Source organism: Lepisosteus oculatus, chromosome 15 (genome assembly GCF_040954835.1).
Source record: "Lepisosteus oculatus isolate fLepOcu1 chromosome 15, fLepOcu1.hap2, whole genome shotgun sequence".
Taxonomy (NCBI): Eukaryota; Metazoa; Chordata; class Actinopteri; order Semionotiformes; family Lepisosteidae; genus Lepisosteus; species Lepisosteus oculatus.
In genome coordinates this window covers 25704959-25730827 of record NC_090710.1, presented here as the reverse complement: position 1 = coordinate 25730827, position 25869 = coordinate 25704959, and the positions used below count along the sequence as shown (strand labels likewise).

Sequence of the window (25869 nt, the reverse complement as noted above, 5' to 3'; positions counted from 1 at the left end):
TAATTCCATTTCTACAAGCATGAAAACAGGCATTATTTGCTTTTTTGTAACTTCTCCTAGCATTTTGCCCAACCAGATAGCTACATAAACGCTGTATATAACTGGGCTCAGTATCTGTAAATAATATTTGAAAGGATTAGTAATGTCTGTAAGGATTAATGCTATGGTTCTTGACCCAAGGTACTGGGACAAGTGGAAGATCTCAAAGACTGTCCAGACGTTTCCCAGAAGCAAACTGATAACCATTTCACCCCAAGGCTTGCGGCATGTAATGTCGACACCCTCACGGGGCTGAGATCTGCTTCACTGTTTAGTCTGCTGAACCATCAACACGCTGGTTCTCAACACTACATCATTTCAGAACAATTATATAATAACATTTTATTGTAGATTTGCTTTTATGTTTAATCTGAGAGTGCATATCAGGAATGACTGATGCCGGGAGGAGTCATAATCAAAAAGGGTTGATAACCATTGGTGTAATGGCCAAAGAAATGTGGAATTACAGCTGCTTGCATATTTTTTAAAAGTAACCCATACTTCACTTTAATTGCTTGACTTTCATATAGGCTTACACCTTACCAGAAATTTCAAAAGCGTTTTTCTGAGTTTCACTATCTTCTAGTTTGGAGATTGTCATTCCTGTTAGTGGCAGTTTACCCTAGAAAGAGCAAATCATGACATATTACCATTATATTCAGCAGTGGGGGCGCAGATAGCCCCACAGAAAAGCATTCTGTGAAACAGAGCCATAGATTAACGTGTCCAAGGGCTTTCACTAGAGAGTTTAAACGAAACATGTTAGCGATTGCACTTGGTGTACTGTTTCTTTCAGAAACGTTAAAACACATTGTTGCAGGCTGCCACAGAGCGATGCAAATGTGAAGATCAAGTGAATCACAGACCACAGGCTGTCTTGTGAGAGAGAGGTCCACTGTCAGTCACAGAAGTGCCTCACCTGATAAATGAAGCCACTCATTCTGGGGCTGGCAGACAGCATCAATAATACATGTGGAAACAGCAGGAGGTATCGCTCGTTTTTTTCCTGAAAAGGAGAGTGAATTAAAAAGAAACTGCAACGCTATTTTTATATTTCTGGGTTAGAACGAATCAGCATTGATAAATGCATTTCATACCACAATAAAAGTGATGGACACAGTAACATGCAAAACCTCCAATTACTTCACAAAACCATGGACATTAGGAGAGAAACCAGACTTCTATCTATAGGACTATATGCTGATCTTGTTGCTTGTTGCTGATCATCATTTTCTGATGTTTACTTAATCTAGTGCTAAGATGCTTTCACATGACTTCAGAGTGAGCTGGTATCAAGCCATGCTGGGCTGAATTTTCAGGAAAAAATGAAGCAGAAACTAATTCAAGCTAATCATGGAAAGGAAAAAATGGCAAACAATTGCAAGAACACAAATCCCCCCTCTTTCCGCAAAATCCCCCACTTTCGGGGATCAACAGTTTGTCCAGACAACTACACGGTTATATAGGAATAATGAACTTTTTAAACAGGTTTCTTTCTGAGCTTAACATAACAAATTACATCTGTGGATATTTTACTGAACATCCGCAGCATACCTTAAGGAATAGAATCAAAAGGTATTCTCGGGATCTTATTATATCAATTGTACAAAAATATATATGCTTTTATATCTTTGCCTCGATGCTCTCAGCCTTTGATTCTAGTCTGTTGGTGGTTGCAGGTGGCCACATCCCATGATAGCAAGAGTGACCAGACAAGTAGCCCGTTGGTGACAACTGAGACAAAGGTTGACTGAAAAGGCAAAGTCGTGATTTTAACAGTGATCTACCTCACTTCCGGTACACTGGATCATGACGTGGGACATGTAGATGACAGAGCCCAGGGTCTTAATGTCTTCTCCCTCCCAGCTCCGAATCGACTCTGTCAGGATCTGCAGCTCCAGCTCCTTCCTCTTGCGCACCTCCTGACACTGTGCCTGTCACAGGAACCATCACGTATAGCTCATTAACTACAGAGGCATCTTCACCTTCGAACAGTGCAGAGCACTGCTGCAACACCAGGTCCAGGTACAGTATACGGGACCTCTAACACTGTGGTGTGCGTATAAGATCCTTCTGTACACTGAGAAGGTTTGCTCAAACTTTTATCCAAGCTGGGGACTTCCACGTCCACATTTAGAGCATTTTAGAGCACATTTAGTTATGTCGTAACTGTAAAAAACAAATTATTCTCAGTTGACGTTTCTGCTCACAGGACTGCGCATTTAAACGGTACTCTGCACACGACTTAAAAACTAGGTACTGCAAACGAATTTCTCTAAAGAGACTGGCTACCACCAGAGAAAATGAGAGCTTAGATTAATGGCTTTTATTATGATATAGATGTGCTTAGATAATAGCATTTACTATAGTAAATACTACATGCAAAGCACATACATATCAACTATCACAGAAGTACACTTAAGCACAACCATGCATCCATTTTCTCACTGCTGTATCCAACACCAGGTCAAGGGGGAGCCGGGCCCTATCCCAGGAAGCAACAGGCACACAGCAGGACACACCCAGGATGGGCGTCATTCCAGACACAGACACCCGCACGCACTCACACCAGGGCCAGATTTCCCAGAAGCCAATTCGCCTACCTGTACATCTCTTGGCTGTAGGAGGAAACTGGAGCACCCGGCGAAAACCCACGTGAACACGGGGAGAACATACAATCTTCACGCAGAGAGCACCCCAGTCCAGAATTAAATCCTGGGCCCCAACTCTGTGAGACAGCAATGTGCGCCAGAGCGCCACCATGCCACCCACCTCAACCACAACCAGATCTTAAAAAACTACAATTTCAGAAGGGAAAAAGTGTCAAGTTTTACATTTTACCTAGAATTGTGTGACAAAGTATCAGAATTGCACTAAAGACAACTGTCAGCAGCCCTATCCCTTTAGCCAGTACTTCCCCCAGATCTAAGCTGGTTCAGCTAAATGAGATGAGAGCAACAATTCTCTGTTGTTAAGCCAGAATCTCTTGGCTTACTTTGCAAAACTAAAGATCCCCCTCACTGTTATGTGTTCTCAACTGAACGAACAACTGGTAAGAAGAACAAAAGCACTGACACAAATGCACTCCAGAAGCCTACCAGCAAGAATAATCTCCCATTCAGAAAAATGTGCACAGTAACCAAAGAAAGAATGGGGGAAAAAAAGTTAACAGTTGTGCGGCCAAACCGTATTGGCAGCCATTTAATAAAACAGAAAAAACTCTGTTCATCTGAATCTCTCAAAGCCTATTCTGCAAGATGAACTGATCAGTTAGTCTGGAACAGAAAGGGAGGCTGTGTGCAGAAGATATGGCCTTGCAACAAAGGAACAGCTCACAGAGAACACAGGGAGTACAAATGTGTGTGATGCCAATAATAAAGGAACTGGCCTTCTAGATCTACAGAGCAGAGCTTCAGCGCTGCTGGTGAAACCAATTAAAACAGTTCGGAGGGTGTTTAATTTATAATTTAAATATCCTACTAGACTCACAGCAAACTAGCAAATCACAATCATGTGACAAGACACAGCCAAGCCCCAAAACAATTGCTACTTAATGCATCAAGTGTGTAACGTACACAATACTGGTGTACTGTACTTAATTCATTACGGTATATTATAGACATCACAGATCAGGGGCAGCGATCACTAGACTAGACTTTTGCTAGCTGGGCAAAAATAACCTGACTGGTTTTTACATAATATGCAGCTGGCAAAGTAGAAGGGTTGCTACCACCTGTGCTTTTCCAAATAAATATATTTTGTGCCAGCCCTATATCTAGCATTTTCTCAGTACTGTAACATTCAATTAGAGAAAGCAGCTTAGTCGAAAGACATTTTAATCTTTGGAAGCAGATTGATTGGATGTCAAAAGCACCTCAACAAAATACACTTCTAGTGCCAGACTTGCAATGCTTTAAAAACTCTCAGCAAATCACATTACTGAAACAAATATAAGAACTACAGCTCCCAAGCAACTACACAGTTAGGAGAGTTGAACTTGTTTTAAATAATAACAATTTACAGCATCATGCAATGTACTGAAAATCTATTGTTAATATATGAATTAACGGAAACACAAAAATTCACAAGAACATGGATAGGAATGCAATGTATACAAAAAATATGGTTTCATAGTGCCCTACGTCTACCTGGAAAATAAGCCTTAGGGTAGATGCAAAACGTTAGTGACTTACAGAAAGATTTTTAAAGGCTGTCATGCATTTCTGAATCTCAGGTCGGTCCGGGTGATAATCCTTCAAAGAGAAGAACATGGAGAATGTCAAATTTCAATTTAACAGATTCTAAATTTAAAAAAGTTCAATGCAAAATGTTACAATATTCCCAGTGAAGGAGACTGTTCTGTACATCCACATCCAAAACTGACCGTCACTCATACATGGAATTCAGGCCATGAAACTCAGTTTAATTTGTAAGGTCAAATCTTCAGGTCTTTAGGAATACACATGCATAAAATAGGATCACAGGAAAAGAACCAGGCACAGATCTGTTGAAATGCAAACTTGCACTTGCACAAAAGTAGAATTATGAGGGCTGTAAGTATACTGTACTAAATGCTTATAGTTTACTGGTGTTATTTTAAAGTTTTTCATTTGTATTTATTTCATTTGTGCACTTATATGCACTTTATTCTTATAAAATTCCGATTAACAATAATTTATTTTCCAAAAAATACCGGAGAATGATAAATGGATGTTAAATAATGCAAATGAAACTTAGCATACTGTCTTTCCTAATGTGGGGATAACATAGGAAAAGACCCAAGAAACTATTTGTGTTCTAAATCCCTCTGTTTGTTGTTGTTGGTGTTGGTGTTGTTGTTGTTGTTGTTCAAATATGTGGTCAAGTGTTCTTTTCAGAAAGAGAATCTTGTTTGTGTTGCAGGGACAACACAAGGCCCTCATCTACTCTGTGCTGACTCAGGAGCTGAATCATTATAAAGTGAAACTTTCAGAGCTCCATCTATTTGTCAATGAAGGTGACAGCAATCACTGTCTTTAAAGGAACTGTTTGGATCTCATCCTCTTTTTGCTCTACTTCCTGGTTTTTGTATTTGTTATTCTCGGCTTGCTGTGGCTGATGCTTACATTAGAGCACTACACACCAACAGAAGACCCTGAGAGTCTGTGACAAGACAATTACGTGTTGCTGAGATGAACAAGCTTTAAAGGATAATTCATTAAGGGCTCTGAAATACTGTTCCACTTAATTAGCTCCCCGAATAAAGGATATTTTCAGAACTCGGTTCCTCTCTGGTGTAGATTGCTAGCAAAGGTCAGTATCACACTGTGCTCTGAAGTCCAATGCAGAAAAACGGGGGTCTGTGTACAATGCTCACGTTACATCCATTCTCCTGTCTCCCTTCATCTTACCACAGGTGAGCAAGACTGTTAAGAGAACATTTCTATTGAATTACAAAATAACAAATGGTAAGAAAAAAAACGAAATAAAACACAACCTGAAAGTAATTAATATCCATAAATCATATGATTACGTTGTTAAATATGCCCCAGTATCTCATGCCGCCATTCTTCGGGATCACTGATCACTAAGACCAGAGACCAGACCTTCATTCACTCAGGCTACAGCGGTAGTGGCGTGAGATGAGGAATCACCCATGTGCGCACCTCCATGTGTCGCTCCAGCTCCCTCAGCAGCGTGGGGTACTTGTCCAGTCTCATGAAGGGCTTGCTGAGGCCCGTTGTCAGCACCAGGATCCCCGGACTGCTGGCACCTTTCAGCTCCATGAACTCTCCCAGCTCTTCGCTGCCGGAAGAAACGCAAAGGAAACCGCTTAGGCAGAGCAGAAAGGGCGCGGCCGTTCCCATCCGCTGCTCATCCTCCACACCTGCCAGACGGCAGGCAGCAGTGCTCCCCCAAACCGACTGGAATAAATGCAGCTGGTCTATTGACCACTCCCATAATCCTTTTGCCAGGTTTTTGTCATGAGAACAAAGGGTCTTTCTTTGCTGACAAATGATGTGGGATTATCTCTGGAAGAGGTGTTAGTGGGGCCAGTAGGGGGCGCTCACCCTGCTGTCTGTGTGGGTCCTAATGCCCCGAATAGTGATGGGAATACTATACTGTAAAAAGGTGACATCCTGTAAAAAATGATCTCCTGACTCTCTGTGGTCATTAAAAATCCAAGGGTGTTTCTCGAAACGAGTATGGATGTTAATCCTGGTGTCCTGGCTAAATTTCCCATTGGCCTTTACCAATCCCCTAATAATCCCCATCTATGAACTGGCTTCATCACTCTGTTCTCCTCCCCACTAATAGCTGGTGTGAAGTGAGCGTTCTGGCACACTATGGCTGCTGTCGCATCATCAAGGTGGGGCTGCACATTGGTGGTGGCGGAGAAGAGTCCCCATTACCCATAAAGCACTTTGAGTAGAGTGTATAGAAAAGTGCTATATAAGTGTAAGGAATTATTACCTCCATGTGCCAATTGGGAATCCATGCCTAATGATTAGAAGTCATCCAAGGTCTAACAATACTTTAAAATTAATAATTACTTAGCGAGCACTTTGGGATTTGCTCAGATATAGGCTATTACTATGATGTACTTGGAAATTAAGTTGTACAAAATGTTTTTTATTGTTGTTTGTCTTTTCACATCACCTTTAAGGGGTGAAACAGTGAAGGATTTTGATCAAGATCAGATTAAACTCCCATATACTGTTTTAACTGGTACGTGTGGCACACAAACGCTCTGGTAGGAAGGAGTTTATGGGGGAAAATAATCTATCACTTGCGTGAATTAAATAGTGATTATTCAGAAACATATGTTTTTGCTGATACTGTCCGTCTTCTGCATGTTCACCCTATCCCAACGCCTGTGGTACTCTGCCCGTTGTGCAAATCTCCCTTTAAACTGCTTACAGGTTTACTGTATATGTGGGATTAATAAAAGCTCTTGTACTTAGATGAGACACAGAGATGCAGTCATTGCAGTCATGAACCCCAAGCCACGTTTGGCTACAAAATAGAATGTCTTAACTGCTCTAATGCAACCTAAATAAAAGAAGATTTAATCATTGTACACTATTGTTACTTGAAATTAAAAAGTGTTTTTTGTCAATTTAACATTGAAATGTGTCACTACAAACATTCGTATATTTCTGTAACAGTACAGAACCATCACTTCTCGCATGGAAGTTGTGTGCAGTATAGTACATCTCTAATATGTCCAACCCTATTTACTGCATTTCTAAAGTATTAAAAGAAAGCCTAGAGCACAGCCTCATTCGTTTATGAGATCAAATATTTAATTTTATTGTTTCTTAATATACTTACACAGTAAACAAAAATACTGTGACTTTAAATACCGTGTTCTCTAAATGTCATTAGCATGAACACATAAATATCACTCCTTAATGCTGCATTGGGGCGGCAGTATATGGACATTAGCACTGTTCAGTGGTTCTTGGTTAGATTACACCTGTGTTACCACATATGCATTTTCCATTAAAACCACCCTGTACCAGAGCTTCTACAGTACGTCTGGGGCTGAACTGTAAAAATAAATAGTTATACATAGGACTGCTAAAGCCGAAAATTCCTCTTTTGTGATGTTGTCTGCTTTCGACGAATCCCCTGGAACATTCACTGCGGAAAGGACAAACACTAACAGCCAATGGGATGAGCCTCTACTGCACAAGCACTAGTTTTACACTACAACATAAACTATAACTTCAATCCACTGTACTTACTGAAATGATGTGTGGTGTCAGTTACAAATGATGGTTATCAAAGACCAGACACCTCATTTAGTTTATCCTGCATCGATCATAATCATTATAATGTATGTGGTACATAACCACTTTTTACTGTAAACAAATGAAAATACTGATAAAAGTGTGCTTATTTTTTGCATTTCACCCAGCTTTATAATGAAAATAAAACAAATCTGAACACTTTCTTACAAATAAATTATATTAATATTACAACACCACAATAACATAAGGAAATATAGTGGCTCTACAGTCTTTACAGATAATTGTATTGAGTTTGTACTACTCTTTTACTGGATATTGAACATCTGGTCTTTTTGTTTTGCAACTGCAATCACTTTTCAAAAGCGATTCAAACGTTATTGACTTTGGAAAACCCTGTGTCTGATCTTTACAATCGAAGCTCACCAAAGAAAGACAAGTGAAACACAGAAAGCTTTCCAAAGGCAGCAGTCTGTCAGATGTAGGAGATGGCAGCTTTTCAATCTTCTCGCCGCCAAATGAAAGCTCAATAGGAATGACTTACATGTCCTGCCTGGAGCTTTGTTTGTAGTATATAGAGCATGAGCTCTCCGAACTCACGGGCCTCGCACTTCTGCACAAACAGCGCATTCTGATGGGTCACAAAAATCCAGCAAATGACAGACACCTCTCTCAGATCCGGTTTAGCCCAAAATCCTTAGTATCACACGTCTGCCTTTGACATCATGCTGTGCTGGGTCTGAGGTAATGAGGAGGAGCTTAAGAACCTTTGTGGAGTTTTTTTTTTGTTAACTCTTTCAGGAAAACAAAGAGGCACACCCACAGAAATGGAATGAAAAGGGTTTAAACGGTGTTAGTTCCAGGACAATATGCACCCCACTACACAAGGCGAGTGAAAACACCTGTTCCAACGTACCTGTGCTCTGTGAGGACATGGACAGCTGAAGGGTGATTGGCACAATAGGCAACGTAGAGGTTCTTCATCTGGGGCATGAGATTCAGAAAAAAACCACCCACCCTCTGCTGGGCCTCCGGCAATCTGCCCACACACAAAGCACACAACATCACTGAGCTTTTCATTCTGCCCAGTCATGTTTGTCGAAGTACGTCGGTGTGCAGTGAACAGTTGAGGTTCTACACTCTGATAACAGTTCTCACAAACTGGAACCCCCTACCATAGGAGTAAGGTGACAGCAGCAAGGCCAAGGAAGACTACAATTTAAAAAGTATATTTTTAATTTTTCTAAATCCAAAAATAATCCTTAGTTATCTAAGCTGCACTGCTTCACAGAAAGGAAACAGCTCATGCACATCAGGATAGCTGCATTACCACAACTGAACACCAGATGTCCCCTCTTTCCCTTTACTGAAAGCCACATTTCACTTGTGTACCTTGGTGTTTCAAGAGAGAAGGCTAGCAGACTGTTACTTTCAAATAAATCTTTGCAGGAAAAAGCTCTAGAATTAAATTTAAAACACCTGTCACAAAATAAACCAGTGATGGTGAATCCTTGACTAGACACTGAATTAAACAAAGGACACCTACTTTGTGCATTCCTCCAGAGTCTGGACAAGCATTTGCTGGAAAGTGCTGATTTCTTCCAGGTTTCCCAGAATGTGAGTGATGTCTGAAGAGCTTATCCTGTATGAATCAGAAAGCAAATGAGACCTGGATTGCAGGAGAGAACTAAAACCAATCCTGAACGTTAGTGCCCTAACACCTGAGTTAATAGAACAGGAAAGAAAGGAGTTCTTTCATTACAAAAATGTTTCAGTTTATGAAAACCAACAAACAGATCCCATCGAAGAATGAAATCTTTGCTCTATAAAGGGAGTAGTACACAGATACCAGTAATAGAATACTTCTTAAAATGTCTCAGTAATGTGGGTCATCACAAACTAATAATCTGCAAGTGTCTGTGAGCACACAAAAAAAGCCCCACACCAAAATCTTACAGCGTAAAGATGGACAGCATTCTTCATAGTAATTCATCACAGAACACAGTTCTCAAAAACACCTATTTTATGTGAAAATGTTTAACGAGGGTGTGATTTTGACATTAAAAACATTGGAAAAAACAATGGTTGCATTCTTGGCAGGCATTTGAAATGTTAATTTTGTTCTTATTTTCAAGTACAATCTTATTTGCATGTGTACAAAAATGAGTTTGAATGCTTGTATGTATAGGTTAGTATATTATTGGTATGAATGTATTTGTGTAATGCTCATATTTGAGTGTTTCTAGGTATGTAAGCATAGATAAAGTTTGTTTAAAAAGATGAGCTAACAGTAGGGCATATATTCTAAAATAAAGGATAAAAAAATATAGAATGACAACTATTACTTAATGTTGCATGTTTGAAACTTTAATTTTGTCCTCCACGTATGTACTATAGACCCAATCGGATTCAAAGTAAGCATGATATCACAGATTTGCTCAACGTTGTCTGTAGGCTTCATATTTTCAGGTTTTTCTTCCAATGTTCTGTTTTTTCTTTGCTGAAGCACTGGAATCACCTTTTGTGTGGTTGCTACTCATAGTTAATGATAACAATGTGCTGTATTACAATTGAAGATGTATTTCAAACCAGACAAAACCCCTACCGACTGACTCAAGGGTAAAACGCAGAGAGCAATAACATGTTTCTCTTCAGGGGTGAAGACCCACGACTTACTGTGACTGAATGCTCACCCAGTGTGGCCAGTGCTATTGCGAGGATAGGGCGCTTAATGTGAAAAATGTTCCTGATTTTTTTTAAGGTGAGAAGATATCATGTGGTACGGTGTTATGGAAGTCAATGTCCTATGTGCACTGGACATCTTCCCAAGGGAGAGCTGCAAAAGCACTTGGAAACCAATGAGATGCACCAGAAAGGAGGAAAGCCATAGCTTAACCCTGTTCATGGCAGCTGCAATCATGCCACAGCAGAGAAGACAGTCATGCGGGTGAGATTCTCCACGGCCACGTAGCTCATTATTGACAGTGGCAAAATTCTAACCGACATCTAGGAATCTTTGAAACGAGCTTGAACAATATATTCTCCTGTACCAACAATACCAAAAAGGCTGAATGGATGGAGAGCCTTCGAACCCACAACTAGGGCCCTGAGGGGTCAAATGGATTATGGCCACAATGTGTCCAGGCACTGTCTACTGTGCTTCAGTGAGAGCTTACTTCTCCGTGCTCTGTAAGGAGCGCAGGTAATTTGATAGAAGATTCTGGAGCTCCTTCGCATACTCTGTTTCCGTTTCTAGAATGTTCTGCAGCACCTGCAGAAGAGGAAAATTTAATTGTGAAACGTTGTCGCCATTCATTTCATACCATGTTATTTAGCTATAAAGGTAGTGTAGTGAATATTAAACTATACTGTACTTAAGAAGAGCATCATATTGCTGTTTTTTTAAACATCATACCAAGCAGTACTTGTGATTCAGGGTGAATTGGGGTGAAAGGAGGTTTCACCACAAACTCTAGACAAGAAGACTCAGAAGCGTTTAAGGTTCCAGGTTAAGAGAAGCATTTTCTATTTAAAAAATTACATGAGCTTCATTACCCTTTCAATTTAAATCTTTTGAAAATCACAACCGATGTCTAATGTTTTGGATTTTAAAGACCTCCATGACAGGAGGCAGCAAACCAAACAGGAAACGACAGTGATGAATTCTCCTGTATCCATTAGCACGTATAAAGCTTTGAGCAGTATAGATTTGCAGTAAGACACTTTCCTGTTTTTTCTTCAGTCAACCATAACAACTAAATAAGAAACAAAAATGCTGCCTGACAGAATGAGGCCATCAGTTCTCGACTGTTAAGCTCTTTATTTACATGCATTACGTCAAACCCTTTTGTGACAATATTTAGGCAACATTACCAGCATGGAGCTAAATAATGGCCTAGATCAGTGGCATCTGGGTACGCATCTAATGGAGAGACGTCAAAAGTGGCAGATATTATTCCACATTTGTCTAACTAGAGTTCCAGTGTTAAATTCTTCTCCTTCTTCCTGGAGTAATGGAGGCCTTCACTGACATCCACAGTGCAGCCACTATAAATCTAACATGCTTTCCCTTTGTGAAACTGGAACGTCAGCATTCGCTGTGCACCAACTAAAATTCAAATACAGAGCATTTTATTTTTAAAGGGACTTGACTGCTTGTGAAGGTTCTAGATAAATGTTGTCAGAAAAGAACCAATTAAAACATACTACTAAAGTACAAGTAGTATAAGGAGGAATCCTGCAGTGTTCATTCCATATATGCGTGAAAGCTAGTTCAGTGATCATTTACCTTGTGGAAGTGTTCTGAGAAAGTGTCGAAGCCAGCTCACTGCACTCTTTATGGTCGGTCAGTATGTGGCAAATTAAGTGTTCAGTAACCAGCAATTCCAAAGAACACTACAACCTTGTGACTGAATAACCATTAATGCCTCCTGTGGTGTCTTTGTCACAGTTCACTGCACCATTTACGCTGAAGTGCTGTGGAGCAGGCCCATCACAAATAAGAGAAGGTTCAGCCTTCATTTCTAATATAATAATAATTTTATTTATGAGCACTTTCCAAGAAAATCAAAGCACTGTAACGCAGCTCACTATTTTGTGAGCCTGAATAAAGCTCAGATCCAACTATATTAAAGATACTGTACTTCTCCTTTCAGTCATTCAGTAAAAACTGACAGCAAAATTACTATAACACCAAAAACCAACAATTTTTTGTCAGATCTTATGAAACACAGGCCTGAAATCAGCAGTAAGATGAAGTAAGAGTCTGTGAATGAGCTTATTTGAATGCATTTGTGTTTAATAGGTTTTAGGCCTGTGTAATGCCTAGGGGTTGAAATATCTTGTTTCCCTTACTTACAAATTGAATCCTTTCATTTTCTACTCCATTGCTAGAAACACAGCACAGGTTCTGTTCCCAAGAGGGTAAACAGACGCAGGTTGAAATAAAAGAAGTATTCAGTTTGTAACATAAAGGAAATTAGACTTCAACAAAAAAGAGAAACCATTTTACTTTTCCTTTAACACATGTGCAGGTTATGCTGTAGTGCCCATACTGTCAGCTGTGTGGAAGTGCTGAATTCTGACTGTTGAAGCTCCAAACCAAACATTCACACCTTCCTTCCCACATGATTAATATAACATTCATCATCAGCTCCTTCGGGGCTTGTATTGTCTCATGGGGGCAGTCTACTCACATTTGGCATATAATGCACCTACTTAACACCTGTTAAGTAGCTTAACACAGAAACAGCCACTTTCAGGAGGCCTCATCACCCTTTCCCTAGTATTGGAAAGCTGTGAAGCCTCTTAAGGACAGAGGGCTTGGAACAACCTCTGACAAAGTGGTCACATAAAGATTCAGCAGATTTCCTGAGACACAGAAGACACTTGCCTACATACAGCTGCTTCTGCACTGGGACATTACAAGCACATAACCTGGTACCAAACAGGCCACACTCCTGTTTTATATGGAGGACAAAAAAAGCAACACAGGGGAAATTAAGTGCCTGCAAACAGGATGATCCACCCTGGTGAAAACACCGCCAAGTTAAGGACTACGTTCCAAGGGTGTAAAGTGATCTACACCGACTGATCAGACATCTGATCTCAGAGCTGCGACTGCTTCAGGTTCCATTTTAACACCCCTTAGGGGTCAAAAGGTTTTAATTCTAGTGTTCAAATGTTTACTTCTTAAAACTGCTTGTTGTTGTTACTAAAACCAATTTTCAACATTTTTAAATAAATGGCTGGTGGAATTAATTTCCATGAATTAATCTATGATTAATTAAAAGACTAATTTCTACCTATAAATCTCCTCATTTTTAACTTTTTCTTCTGCGCAAGAAAGCCTAGAAATAGATGGCAAAAAAGCTCTTAAGTTTTTTTGGTCAATCTTTATGGTATGGAAGGATTTTACATATATTTTACGATTTGATTTTAACTGAATGAGTAAAATGATAAAGAGTAGGCAATTAATATTAAATACTGCTATGAGATTACTTTTTTCATTGTAATATGTATTAAATAAATACAAATGATGATGTTAGTACTGTCAACTAAAAGAATTAAGGTAAGTTTGCTCTTTTGATTGTAACCTCTGGCGAAGACGATGTGTCCTTAGAAAGAGGTGTTATTTCTGCAAATGCATCTCAAGAAACACAAAGTATAAAAATAAAATTAAAATAATTCTCTTGCAAATGAATGGGCACATGTCTCACCCTTGCCATGACGAATGCAGACACATTTGAATATTGTTTTCTATACATTTTTGTAAGTGATCTCCTTTATTTTACACAACTAAATTAATTGATTGGTATTTTTCAATACTTGTAGAAAGGAAAGGCTAGAAAATATGAAACTGATGTATCATTCCAAACCAAAACTGAATCAATTTGACTGGCCCAGTGCTATACGGCGTCTTAAGGCATCTGTCATTTACATAGTCTGTTTCAGTTTATATGGAAATCAATGTAAATATCAAAGCCGGATAGTCAAACAAATCAAATAGAGCCAAACTGGACCACTAGAAGAGGTGTTGTTTGTTGTGCAGTTTGTCTGGCCAAAAAAAGGTACTGGTTCATCTGCATACAGGAAATGAATTATTTAACAGTTGAGGAAAAAACACTTTCTTGTTATTCCAGAGAATGCGGTGGATAACAACACCCAGGAGAATGAAATAGGTAAGACAGGAGAGAGCAGTCCTTTTAGAAATTCGGTCATGCAGATGGAGCTTGAAAAACACACAAAAAACAAAGGCGTCAGGGGCCAAAAGAGAAACGGTTTATTAAAAGCAGTGAACAATGCAGGGTGATAAAAAAAGATTCACCAAATGAAATCTAAAATAAAGAGGTCCTAAGGATTTGACAGTGTGACTAATGTTACTAACACGATAAACACTGAGTTTAAAAGGTCAAAAAAAGCTTCTTCCTTGATTACTGCTGTGTGAACACAAGTGAAGCGAGTTCCCTACAAATGAGGAAGTGAACCCAGAAAATGAACTCCAGGCCACTTCCAAAGGAACATAAAGTGTGAATGGCTAGCATCTTAATACATTGTTTCAAGCCTAACGAACTGAAGCAAAACCTGTGTGAATATGTTTTCTAGTCTAGCAATCAGAGCTGTTTCTAGGAAAAAATGTTTTCTTTTAATAAATTATATATTTTTCATGGTTTTCCACAGTTGTATACAGCCACAAAGTGGTGCTGCCTGGCCACACAAACGTGTGAATACCAACAATATGTACACAAGAATCCATAGTGAAATATTCTTGCGTAATAATACAGCACAGGATGACTCAAATCAAAGTTTATTTATCAAATGCACAACAATACAGTATGTACGTTGTATGCAATACATTATGTCCAAGTGGTGCAGTATGCCGAATACAATGAAAACTGTATGTTTACGGTTACGGGTGATTTGCTGAACAAACTGCAGCTTGGCTATTTAGCAGTCTTGCCTGGAGGTAGAAGCTGTTCCGTAATCTGTTAGTCTTCAAATGCTTCAGTACCGTTTACCGGACGGTAAGAGAGAAAACAGTTTGTGATTTGGATGACTGGGGTCCTGGACTTCTTAAGACATCTAGCTGAGTAGACATCCTGGATGTCTGGTAGCTCACAGCCGGTAATGTTGGTAAAAACTCTCTAGCAAAAACTGTGTCCATTCATTGCTCGTGATAGTTGGTGAGAAATATAATTTGTGAAGAATAATAAAGGGAGCAGAAGCCACTTAATCTTCAAAGTGAAAACAACAATTCTTATCACTTCAAGGAACCTAAAATAATGAATAACACATCGATAGCAAAAAGAATACAATGATAGCTTGATGGACACAGAAAAGAGCAAATAGTAATGTGTTTCAAGCACAAAGCTCTTCCTTGAGTGGAATCATGGGTAGCCCACATCTTTGATGAATACTACTGTATTTATTCAAAGTAGTTCTTGTGATCAAACACAGTCTTGTTTAGCATAATATAGTTAAGTTACAATAATCAGACAGCTGGTTAGCTCACAAGCTTGTAGAATAACGCAGCTGTGAGGCAGCTAGGTGGGGGGATAATGTTAACGTGCCATGTCATGTCACCTGCGAGAGGTCGCACCCAGGCCAAAGCTTTTTCCTGCGCAGTTATACACATAGCATCTGACAGAGCTGATCTCTCTGAGATGTTGGAAACCCCACAGTTCACAACAGAAGAAATTTGGCAGGGTATTTTTTGGGGGTCAGCCTCAAGAAGAAAAAAAAAATCATCCTCATTGTGTCCCAGGCAGACTGTCAAGCTGGGAAATCTAATCAGCAGTGGCGGAGCATGACCTCCACATACACTTGAAACTCCCGGAGGAAAAGACCACATGGAATGGGCTTCATGCTCTCCTACCAGCGCTCCCTCCAGCACCCTTTAATTTCAGAACTACAGCAGCGGACAGAACTGAAAACCTTTCCCACTACTGGATTCCTTAAAATAATGCACATCACTTCCGCTGGAATGCATTCAACTCAACAGCAGCTCGAGAGCTCACCAGCTACGTGTCATATAATCCAAAAATCAGGTACTCACCAAATTGTAATACGTCTTGCTAATCGCAGAGGTATCGAAGCCTTTTGGAGGGCTTTTCAGCGTTCCGGATTTTGGAGAAACCGGCTTTTCTATGGGAGGAAGGGAGACGAGCAGTTGATTTTTATAATGAGTTTTGCTAGCCGTAAGCAATTCTATGCTATGCTATTTTTTCATTAAATGCTCAACATAAAAAGCATCTACAGGTATCTGTGTATTACTGGCTAGAAACCCAAACAGAGATTCCCATTTGCCTTTATGTTCTTGTAGAACAGGGATGGTGCAAATTAATGTATATATAGGAGCACATTCCGAGTAGGTGTTTAACGTCACCAAGCAGAACTTGCCCAAACTGGAGTCCAACCAGATTTTATTATAATTCATATTAACAGAAGGCTTTGCTCTTATTCTGCAGGCTGGCCTGCAGTGCAAATGTGAGGCATACTTAGCATGAGCAGTGGCCATCCCCTTTGCTTAGCTTCTGCCCCAAGTCAGTTCAAGAAGAAAAATTACTATTACATTTGACCCTTCTGGCTGATGTGCCTTTAGTTATGCCCAAGTGTATCCTGAAGTACCTGACACAGAAGGGTTGAAGACGGAAAATCAAAATGAAAACAGTAGACGTTAAGCCATCAAAACATTCCACAGCAAAGTCATTCATATACTGTACTTGAGACATTTCAGATGTGTTAATTTCTGGGCTCAGCAGTATTAATATTACATAATGCCAATGACAATAGATGAAAGGTTTTCTAGAATGTAGTTGACTAAGGGCTTGGTCACTAGTTTGAATTTTAAAATCCTAGATGCACTCACATATGGCTTTCTCATTACTACCTACAATAAACTGGTGTTTCACTTTATTTCTTCCATCCCAAAAATGTTAAATTCAGTAACTTAAAACAGGGCCAATAAACAATGGACGGGCTCAAGCCTTGTTTGGAAAAGGATGCTCTATCTACAGAAATGAATACGTCCTGTCTTTGTTAACTACTTTCCTTCCTGACTTGCTAGTCACAGGAATCTGACATCATGCACTGAACAACCTTTCCTCCTTAAATTCCCCCAATTTTAACATCCACACGATGTAACACAAATGATCAGGTCAGGCAAATTCATACCTCTATCATTATACAAAGCTTGTATTTTAAAATCAGTGCAAACAGTCATTTACACAAAAGGAAATAGGCCTGACAAAATGTAGGAGTTAATGTAAAGGAGGTTTAAATAACTATGTCAGCAGAACCTTGATAATTCAAGGCAACATACGTATATTAGTAAAGATAACAGACAAACTGAAGACAATTTATTTTAATTTTTCTAAATGAAAAATATTACCAACACATGATTTTTAAAATGACTTCTTAATCTCACCCTTAGTTTATTTATATTACACATACATACAAACATCCTGTTTTTTATCAAATTTAAAATATATAGCAAAAAACATTTACATTTACATTTAATTTCAAATTACCATTTTTTAAAGGAGAGGAATGACTGGACGTTTGACATAATAAAACACCAATTCAAAAAAAACTACTCAGAAATTCCAAATAGAGCTAAAAGACAAATTGATAATCACAGCACAAGCATATCATACTGTATGTACGGTAGCAAACTTGTGCAGGGAAAAAAACCTCATTGTCTGACCCTCTAAATCAGCAGAAATTTGTCAGGATCACTCCTGTTACTGCTTGTATCAACTACTCCAGCCCAGGATTGTGGGGATAATGGGTATTGGTTCACAAAAAAGATGAAAACCCAAAAAGCAGATTGACACAGCACTCTTCTATGGTTCACAAAACAATCATATGAAACAAGAAAGATTAACCAGATGAATTAATTTCTGTTATTGTTTCCTGCTCCCTCACCCTGCCCAATAACATCCAGTTCGCACAGTACACGTCCCCTTAAATAAGATGTCATAAAGGCACACTGTGAAACAGCAGCATGTGTCTCCTCTGAGCAATTTTCAAATATGTTTTACAGGCTTTTCTTTGGCATTTTTGTCTGATGTGGTCGAGGCAGTTCAATTTACTGCTTTTAAAGAGGCTATAAATGTAGGACTGTGATAATGTCTTGCAATTTACACTGCAGGGTTTTTCTCATCATGCTGACTCTCCAAGGAAAATTTAAATTTAGTTATAGAATCAGCACAAAGCCTTGAGATATATTTTACTCAGAAAAGGTAGTGAAGTCTTGGCCTGCATTATGAGAGCTTCATATTTTTTCATCTGTGTACATGATGACCCTACCTTATGTCTTATGTCTTTTGAGCTGTTGGACTTTATGTTGGATTTATTTTTTGAAAAACTAACTCCATTGCAAGCTTTTGTAAAATACTGTCAAGCCAATGTGATGGCCACAAGACAGACAGGAGATTGACAGAGGTCAGCAGAGTACAGAGGCTTTTGAATGGCACTCTGTTGTCCTTTCACTTTTAACTCTGGACCATTCATATATCTTTTGCCGACACAGGCAGGCTGGGCAGGTGATTAGTGGGGGCTCAGTGGTATATGTAGAAATATCAAGTAGGTAGCTGTGGAAACATGCGTAGGCTGCAAAGGAACACCTACAGGTTTATTCCGTGTGGTAAGGAAAAGAAAAGAGACACAACATTGGTGCAGGTGCAGACACCTAAGGACACCTTAAGAACGCTCCACAGCCGAAACGCTCTTTCCCTTTCAGCATGGAATAACCTTTACCTGTTCCTATGTAGAAATTGACCCTTTTACCAAAATCATAACCTCACAATATGCATTCCTCTTCCTTTGCTGCTACATCCTTTACTGGAAAATATTTATCTGGCAAAAAAAAAAAGGTAAAAGCAGCACAAAAGTCTGCCAGGGGCACATACCGTTGCCTTTGATTTCCCGGACATAGTTGCTGGGAAACCAGCCTGTTTTTCCATTGAAGGTGCCCTCCCACCAGCCTCCCTCCTCCACCCTGGTGACATGGATGAGATCTCCTTTAGTGAAGGAAAGCTCATCCTCATTGGTCTGCTGGAAGTTGAAGCGTGCTTTCACCACCACTTGGTGGTTGCTGTTGTCCGTCATGTCCTGAGGGCCGAAAGAAAGAGGACACTTGGGAGGAAAATCGACGGCGGGCGCGGAAGAGGACACAAGGGAACAGCAGCTCACAAGCTGCAGTCCCAATGCTCAGACTGAAGCACCGGCCACCATCTCACTGTTCTATTTTCATCGCCGCTGGGACTTACCAAGCTCCGATACTGGTTCTGCAGAAGCTTGGAGGATCTGCTGAGGGAGGACTGGGAACCCAGGGAATCGAAGGACTTGATCCGGTGGGAGGAGGAGTGACGAGCACATACAGAGTCACTTCCCACACCGATGTCTACAGGACGACAAGAAAGCCGTTCACAGGACAGCCCTTCACCCGGCCCGCTCACAGCAACAAGAAAGATGTCATGCTCAGCTCCCTTAGAGGAACGCCTTGACAACAGCTCCTTTGCTGCGCCTTCTGATTATTATTTGACCAAGTTAATGACCGCCGGCAGTCGCCCAAATCAGAGTCAGTTCAGACAAGTCTGAAGAGTTGAAAGGTGAGGAAATAAAGACACTGGCAATGCCATCAGCACTGCAGCGTCCTGTGCTTTGCACCTACAGGCCTTCTCAATGAAAGCTATTCTGCATGAAACACCAATAAATTAATTATATTCTACTAATTATACAAGTTACATCCACATCCATTCCCATGTGTTTTGCAACATAGATTCGTTGCATTTTATGCACGTGTGTCCAGAAAGGTAGTATACATTAAATATAAAATGCATATTGAACTATACATGCATGCATTTCAGGTTTAAATTCTCCACTGTATTTTGCCTCCCATTTCAAAAAGCCTTCATACCCTACCTGCTACTGTGATTACAATTAGAAAGCAGTAATTCTATGCAGGAAAACCATGAGCAGGGACAAAGAGTAACTGATCACCAGCATTCAAAAACTGAGCCTACTTACCTGCTGTTACTTTATTTAGCGCAACCAGAGAATTCAAGACTTTGCTGAAGTTCTGACCCTGGTAAAGGTCATTGGCATCAAATGTCTGAAGAGAAGGAAAAGGGGGATAAGTTCATTTTATGTGTAGAAATTATGAACTCTGAAATAGAAGAAGACTGCAGAATATAGTTCTAAGACACAGCTACAGTATAATCTGGAAACAGACTTTCCCTTCAATGCACTGTTGAAGGAAGCCAAATGTTAACAAAGCAAAGGAAACAAGCAAATTTATTCTAAGTCAAGATAAGGCATCTTTCATTCATTTCCATATAAAAATATAATTAGCCTGGGTTGCATTTTTCTGATGTACATATTAAGTCTCCCCAACAGAAAACGTAGAGCACCAATACTCTAACTTTCTTTGTCTGATATTTCCAAATCCATCTTGTTTGAAGCCTCTGTCAGAAGTCCTATCATACCTCCCAGCACATCCTTAGCAGCCACAATGAAGGCCCTCTTCAGGTTCAAAAGGGCAGTGTGACCACCTCAAACAACAGACCATCATACATACACAGTAAGCCGGAGTTTAATGGGACCTTTTTGTTATTCAAACAACCCATTCTAACTGCTTTATCTTAGCAAAAAAAACACCTTTTCATCTTGTAAGGGATGACACATTGTAAAAAGAAAAGCTAATAAAAGTAAGACTAACTTTCATAGTGTTCCGTAGAGGTAGCAGCTTCGCCATAGTCAGTCCAGGCTGGAACTCACAAAAATAACAGGATGTGCCGAGTTTTAAGGCTTCCTACTTTTGTGTCCCGTTTCTACAGGTCTTATGTCATTGGCTGCTCATCCAGAAAGTTCAGCCCCAACAAAGTTAAGAGACAGGGCTGCGCGTTTCTTCCATGCGCACAGCTTACTCATTCGAATGAGCAGCGCATGCAAATGTAGTGCCTGCTCAAGGCCTATGCAAACCAGTAGAAAGGACGCAGCCCCAAAACATTCAAAAGAACGTGCTGAGACCATCTGTTTTTCACAAAATAAACGGATCTATTCTCCCCACTCATCTCGTGTCTAAGCCGATGTTCAAATGCAGTGAAGTGCATTTCATTAGCCCTTCCAAGTCCCTAAGCATTATTCAATTTAATTGACCAGGGTGTGCAGGACGTTGACTCCTTTAGGCTATTTTTAATGCAAAAGCCAGGGATGCTGCTGATGAGAGGGTTTCTCTTGGTAATTAGCAAGGCCATAAAACAGCTATGCTACACCACCTCATCAGCTACGTGCATAGCTTTTAAGAATTGTGTGGGCCTGACACAGATCCAGTGCTCTCTAAGTAAGAATGAGAGCCTTTAAGGGAAAATTATATCCAAGCGTCAAACGTTTCTGTCATCAGAAATATCTGAAAACAGAAATATTAAAAGAAGGAATTAAATGCACTGCTGAAGAAAAAAGTAATCTCATAAATCCTGAAAAAATGATATTGTTAATAATAATAATAATAATAATAATAATAATAATAATAATAATAATAATAATAATATTGTTGATACCCTATTAAGAATCTTGTCAGGAAAAATGGGAGCATGTTTTCTTTGTTAGACATCGAGGACAACTCAGAATGCAAGACTCTATAATGAAATCATGAGTTGTCTCCTACATCCCCAGCAAAATACTTCCCATTTGAGAAGTTAGAATGAGAATCCATGTTTTAAAAATGGCTAGGTTACTGTGTTTACCTTAATTTGTAACCCCAAAAATCTGTCCGCCTTTTGTCATAAACACCATATATAACATAAGCCTACCATGCAAACTTGGTCACTTTGCCTCTTTTAATTTATATTATTTTTAACAGGCTGCCTTGAATTCTTCAACTGCTTTTTGAAAAGATAATAATAATTATTATTATAATAATTGCTTACACTTATATAGTGCTTTTATGGACACCACTCAAAGTGCTTTACAGGTAATGGGAATCCCCTCCACCACCACCAATGTGCAGCCCCACCTGGATGATGTGACGGCAGCCATAGTGCGCCAGAACGCTCACCACACATCTGTTTTTAAGACTTACTGTGTCGGAATGCTTTTTTCTAGAATCATGTTTACAAGGTCACATAAGAGGCAATCAATTTATTTCTCAATCAACTTTAGTTGGATTTTGAACCCAGTGGATTTTCAAAACAAAGCACAAAAAGAAACTAGAGCTTTTTAGCACAAAGCAGATTCACAACCTGTTTGTCTATGACCAGTCTGTTGATCTCTGTTAATCTCGACAGGAGATGGCAGAAAGGAGGAGAGTCTGGTGAACCAGAGAGAGAGCATCTTCTGGAAATACTAGTTAGAATTTTCTCATTCTAAACCTCCAGGTAGGCTAACCAGTAGAATAATGCAGCCCGAACTGTACTCCAAGTCACTTATCCTGGAATTTGTCGGTTCTCTGGAGACAGTAATTAACGTCTTCATTTTTCCCTGATATGGTTCTGCTTTCATCCCAATTGACCCAGGCAGCGAAGCCCTGTCTGAGAGAATGAAGGACTGTGCTCTTCTCATGAATTGCCTCATTGATCGGCCCCAGAGCCTCAGCCAACATCAAGCTGAGGACAGAGATGCTCGGGAAGAGGAAGCTTGCTCAGTCTCAGGCAGCAGTTCCCCCCGAATGGATGTCTGTGTTAACACGTTTCCCGACCTGCGAACCTTGGGAAGAGGCTGTCTCCTTCCTAATCATCACTTAGACCCTCGGGATTCACACACAGAGGATTCCACAGCATATACAGAAAAATTATGGATATATGGGGAGGGCAAAAAAGGAGCTTATTGGAATGTGACCATCTAGCTGTGCATGATCACCCCGAAAACCCTAGTCAGTAATGCAAGTATAATTCTTCATTATTCTGGAAGCACGAGTCCCACTTTTCACTTTCCAAGGAATCCCAGCTGACACACAGGGAACAATGATGTTCCGCTTAGCTTTTGCACACAAAGTGCATATTGCAGTTGGCAAAACCAACAACTCACCTACTGCACACCTAGGACTAGAAGTAAGGATGATCATGAAAAAAGCAAACATTGACATCTGTAAAAGAAATTAAAAGAAGGTGTCATCCCCGTATCCCAGTCTGTCTGCAGAAGACACACAGTAGAGCAGTGAGGGAACCCAAAGAATCACTTTGTGTGTTCGGCTTCTTCCCACGTCCCCTTAAGTACAGTGCGTGCGCGGTCAGACTCTGCGTACACACAAACACACCAGTATTCCTCTGCACACACAGGGAAAGCAGTGTTTTCTACTTTCTCTGAATATCTACAGAACATCCCACTTGGCAACAACCTGGAACCTCTCTGTCCAAATTAAAGAAGATACTGTAAGATGATCAAAGAGTGACATCATTGATCAATCCTCTAAACCAAACAACAGCAGCAGCTGCCAAATTAAAGAGCATTGTCAATGACTGGAAAGCGTTTTCTGTCTGAATACAGCACTTTGAGAGCTCAGTACAGCACCTCAGTAGGTGTCATCTAGCACTGATCCCAGGGGTGGACAATCCCAGTGCGGAGAGGCTGCAGTGTCTGCAGGTCTTCCTTGGTAACTCAGCTCCTAACAACTTAAAAAGCTCATTACTGGCAACTCGTCCCCTGTCTTCAGGTGCTAGTGCCATAGAAAAACTGCAGACACAACAGGGTCTGAACTGTCTATCCCTGATCTACTCCGTACCTATTGATGTCAATGAGTTTTATTTAACAGCTGTAAGATGTTTAGCCAGGAAATGTTGGGAAAAGCGTTAAAACTATAGCCTGAAATCTTAGCTGACCCCCTGCAGCTCTGCATATTGGAATGGCAGAAAGACATGGCGAAGCACCTCAGATCATCACACAGATAGCTTGGTGAGCTCAATGGGTTGAAGACTAAATATGGTTATTGCCTCAGAAGGACATGGAGCCGGTAATGTGTACTTAAAGTGAATGTGTCCTAATACATAAGGTCACTTGAAGTCCCCAAGCTGAACACTAAGTATGTTTTTGGTCTAATATGATCAAATGCTTACAAGGAATAAGATTCATAATAATTCTCATGATCGCAAATTCAAATTGCGTGAAGCAAAAATAACTCTTTTGGCTTTGCATTCACAATATGTTTGGAGGACACTGTGTGGACTTTGACTGCATGTCTGTGTGTTATTAATGTCACCACAACTGAAGGCCCCTTAAATGGAAATAAAGTTCCTTGTTTTGACTTTGGAAATATTTTTTTTTCCTTTAGGGTGTGTTCATTATGAATCCTTTTTTCTTTCTTATGGGTGGAGAACTGACATATTTTCACAGCCAAACCTTATATTAAGGTTTACATCATTAACCTCTAATGTCATCTACACCGAATTTTTAATTTCACATCTGTATCGCTTGGTAAACTTCCAACTAATTAAGTTTAATTAAGAGATACTGAAATATAGTCCAAGCAAATCATATTGTATGTGCTACTATGCAGTTCTGTATAAGGAAAAGGACCAACATTTTATGCAAATAATTTAATTAATTAATTTAATAATACATGCCAAGGTACAGTATATGAAATAATTCATGTGTGAAGTGCAGCTTCCATATCTAACAAGATTGAATTTCTCGAAATGCATGACTGTAATTACATGATAATTTAAGATGCCTGAACAAGAGTCTCTCCTCCACACTGTCCAGTTATTCATGGCAGACTATTATTTTATTTAAATTACAACATAAATTCCTGAATGTATATATGAAAAGGTGAAACACACCTTTGCACATACAGTATGTCGAAATTAACAGAAAAATGTTACCAGGTCTGCCCTACTTATACAGAGCCTGTTAATATTGTCTGCAATCTGTATTTGTACTTTGGTACAGCTTCGATGCTGGGGAGTAATGCGAGTTTACGTCAGGCAAACGGGCAACTGGAGTGCTAAAATCTGGTCAGATTCTACCTCCAGTTTATATGGACCTTAAACTGTTCTGATTGTGAGAAAGTGACCTCGCTTTTAACATGAGCTGTACCTCTTCTCTAGCAGAAGCAGTGTGTATGCTATTACAGTGCTACATCATCGAGTCCCAACTCCTAGAGATTTGGTAAAAACACATATAGTTTGCTGTATGCAGTAACACAATCAAATACATAGAACCTCTACCAGATTTTAACAGTATATATATGGATCCACAAATCAAGGTCCTTTCAAGAGGCATAACATGAAAATGTGATTACAACATTTAAAGGAGGTTATCGGCCCAGCTTGGCTGTTTTGGTAGTTAGTGGTTTATTGATCCAAGGTATCACTCGAATGTTTCTTAAAGGAAGGTAGGGAAAAGGCTTCGACCACTTGGTTTATTCCAGACTCCCACAACTATTTGTATGAAAAAGTGCCTCCTGTTCTCAGCTTTAAATGCACTTAGTTTCCCTTAGTTTCCACCTGTATCCTCTGGTTTATGTTTCCCTGTTTATACTGAAAAAGTCCACTGGGTTGCCTTTATCAGTGACTTTGTGGACACATGTAATATTATCTTATAAATAACGGCATTATAATCTTGTATCTTAATGTTTGTAGTTGTGGCTATGGTAGTTTTA

At 39.7% G+C, this 25869-nt stretch overlaps 1 protein-coding gene across 3 annotated transcripts in view; it reads right to left on the bottom strand.

The window, feature by feature from the left end:
* Window positions 1-25869, bottom strand: part of arhgef7b (Rho guanine nucleotide exchange factor (GEF) 7b) — a 49389-nt gene that overhangs the window by 14592 nt on the left and 8928 nt on the right. For 2 of the 3 annotated variants that reach the window (XM_015364147.2, XM_006639164.3), the window contains exons 3-14: window positions 20304-20388; window positions 19544-19677; window positions 19184-19385; window positions 16327-16415; window positions 10949-11043; window positions 9319-9414; window positions 8689-8811; window positions 5685-5823; window positions 4233-4292; window positions 1827-1973; window positions 959-1045; window positions 583-661 (exon numbers count right to left, since the gene is read on the bottom strand). In XM_015364147.2, coding sequence (XP_015219633.2) covers window positions 583-661; window positions 959-1045; window positions 1827-1973; window positions 4233-4292; window positions 5685-5823; window positions 8689-8811; window positions 9319-9414; window positions 10949-11043; window positions 16327-16415; window positions 19184-19385; window positions 19544-19677; window positions 20304-20388 — 1336 coding nt within the window. Of the gene's footprint in view, window positions 1-582; window positions 662-958; window positions 1046-1826; window positions 1974-4232; window positions 4293-5684; window positions 5824-8688; window positions 8812-9318; window positions 9415-10948; window positions 11044-16326; window positions 16416-19183; window positions 19386-19543; window positions 19678-20303; window positions 20389-20994; window positions 21056-25869 lie in introns of those variants that run through there. The other variant, XM_015364148.2, reaches the window with a different exon arrangement.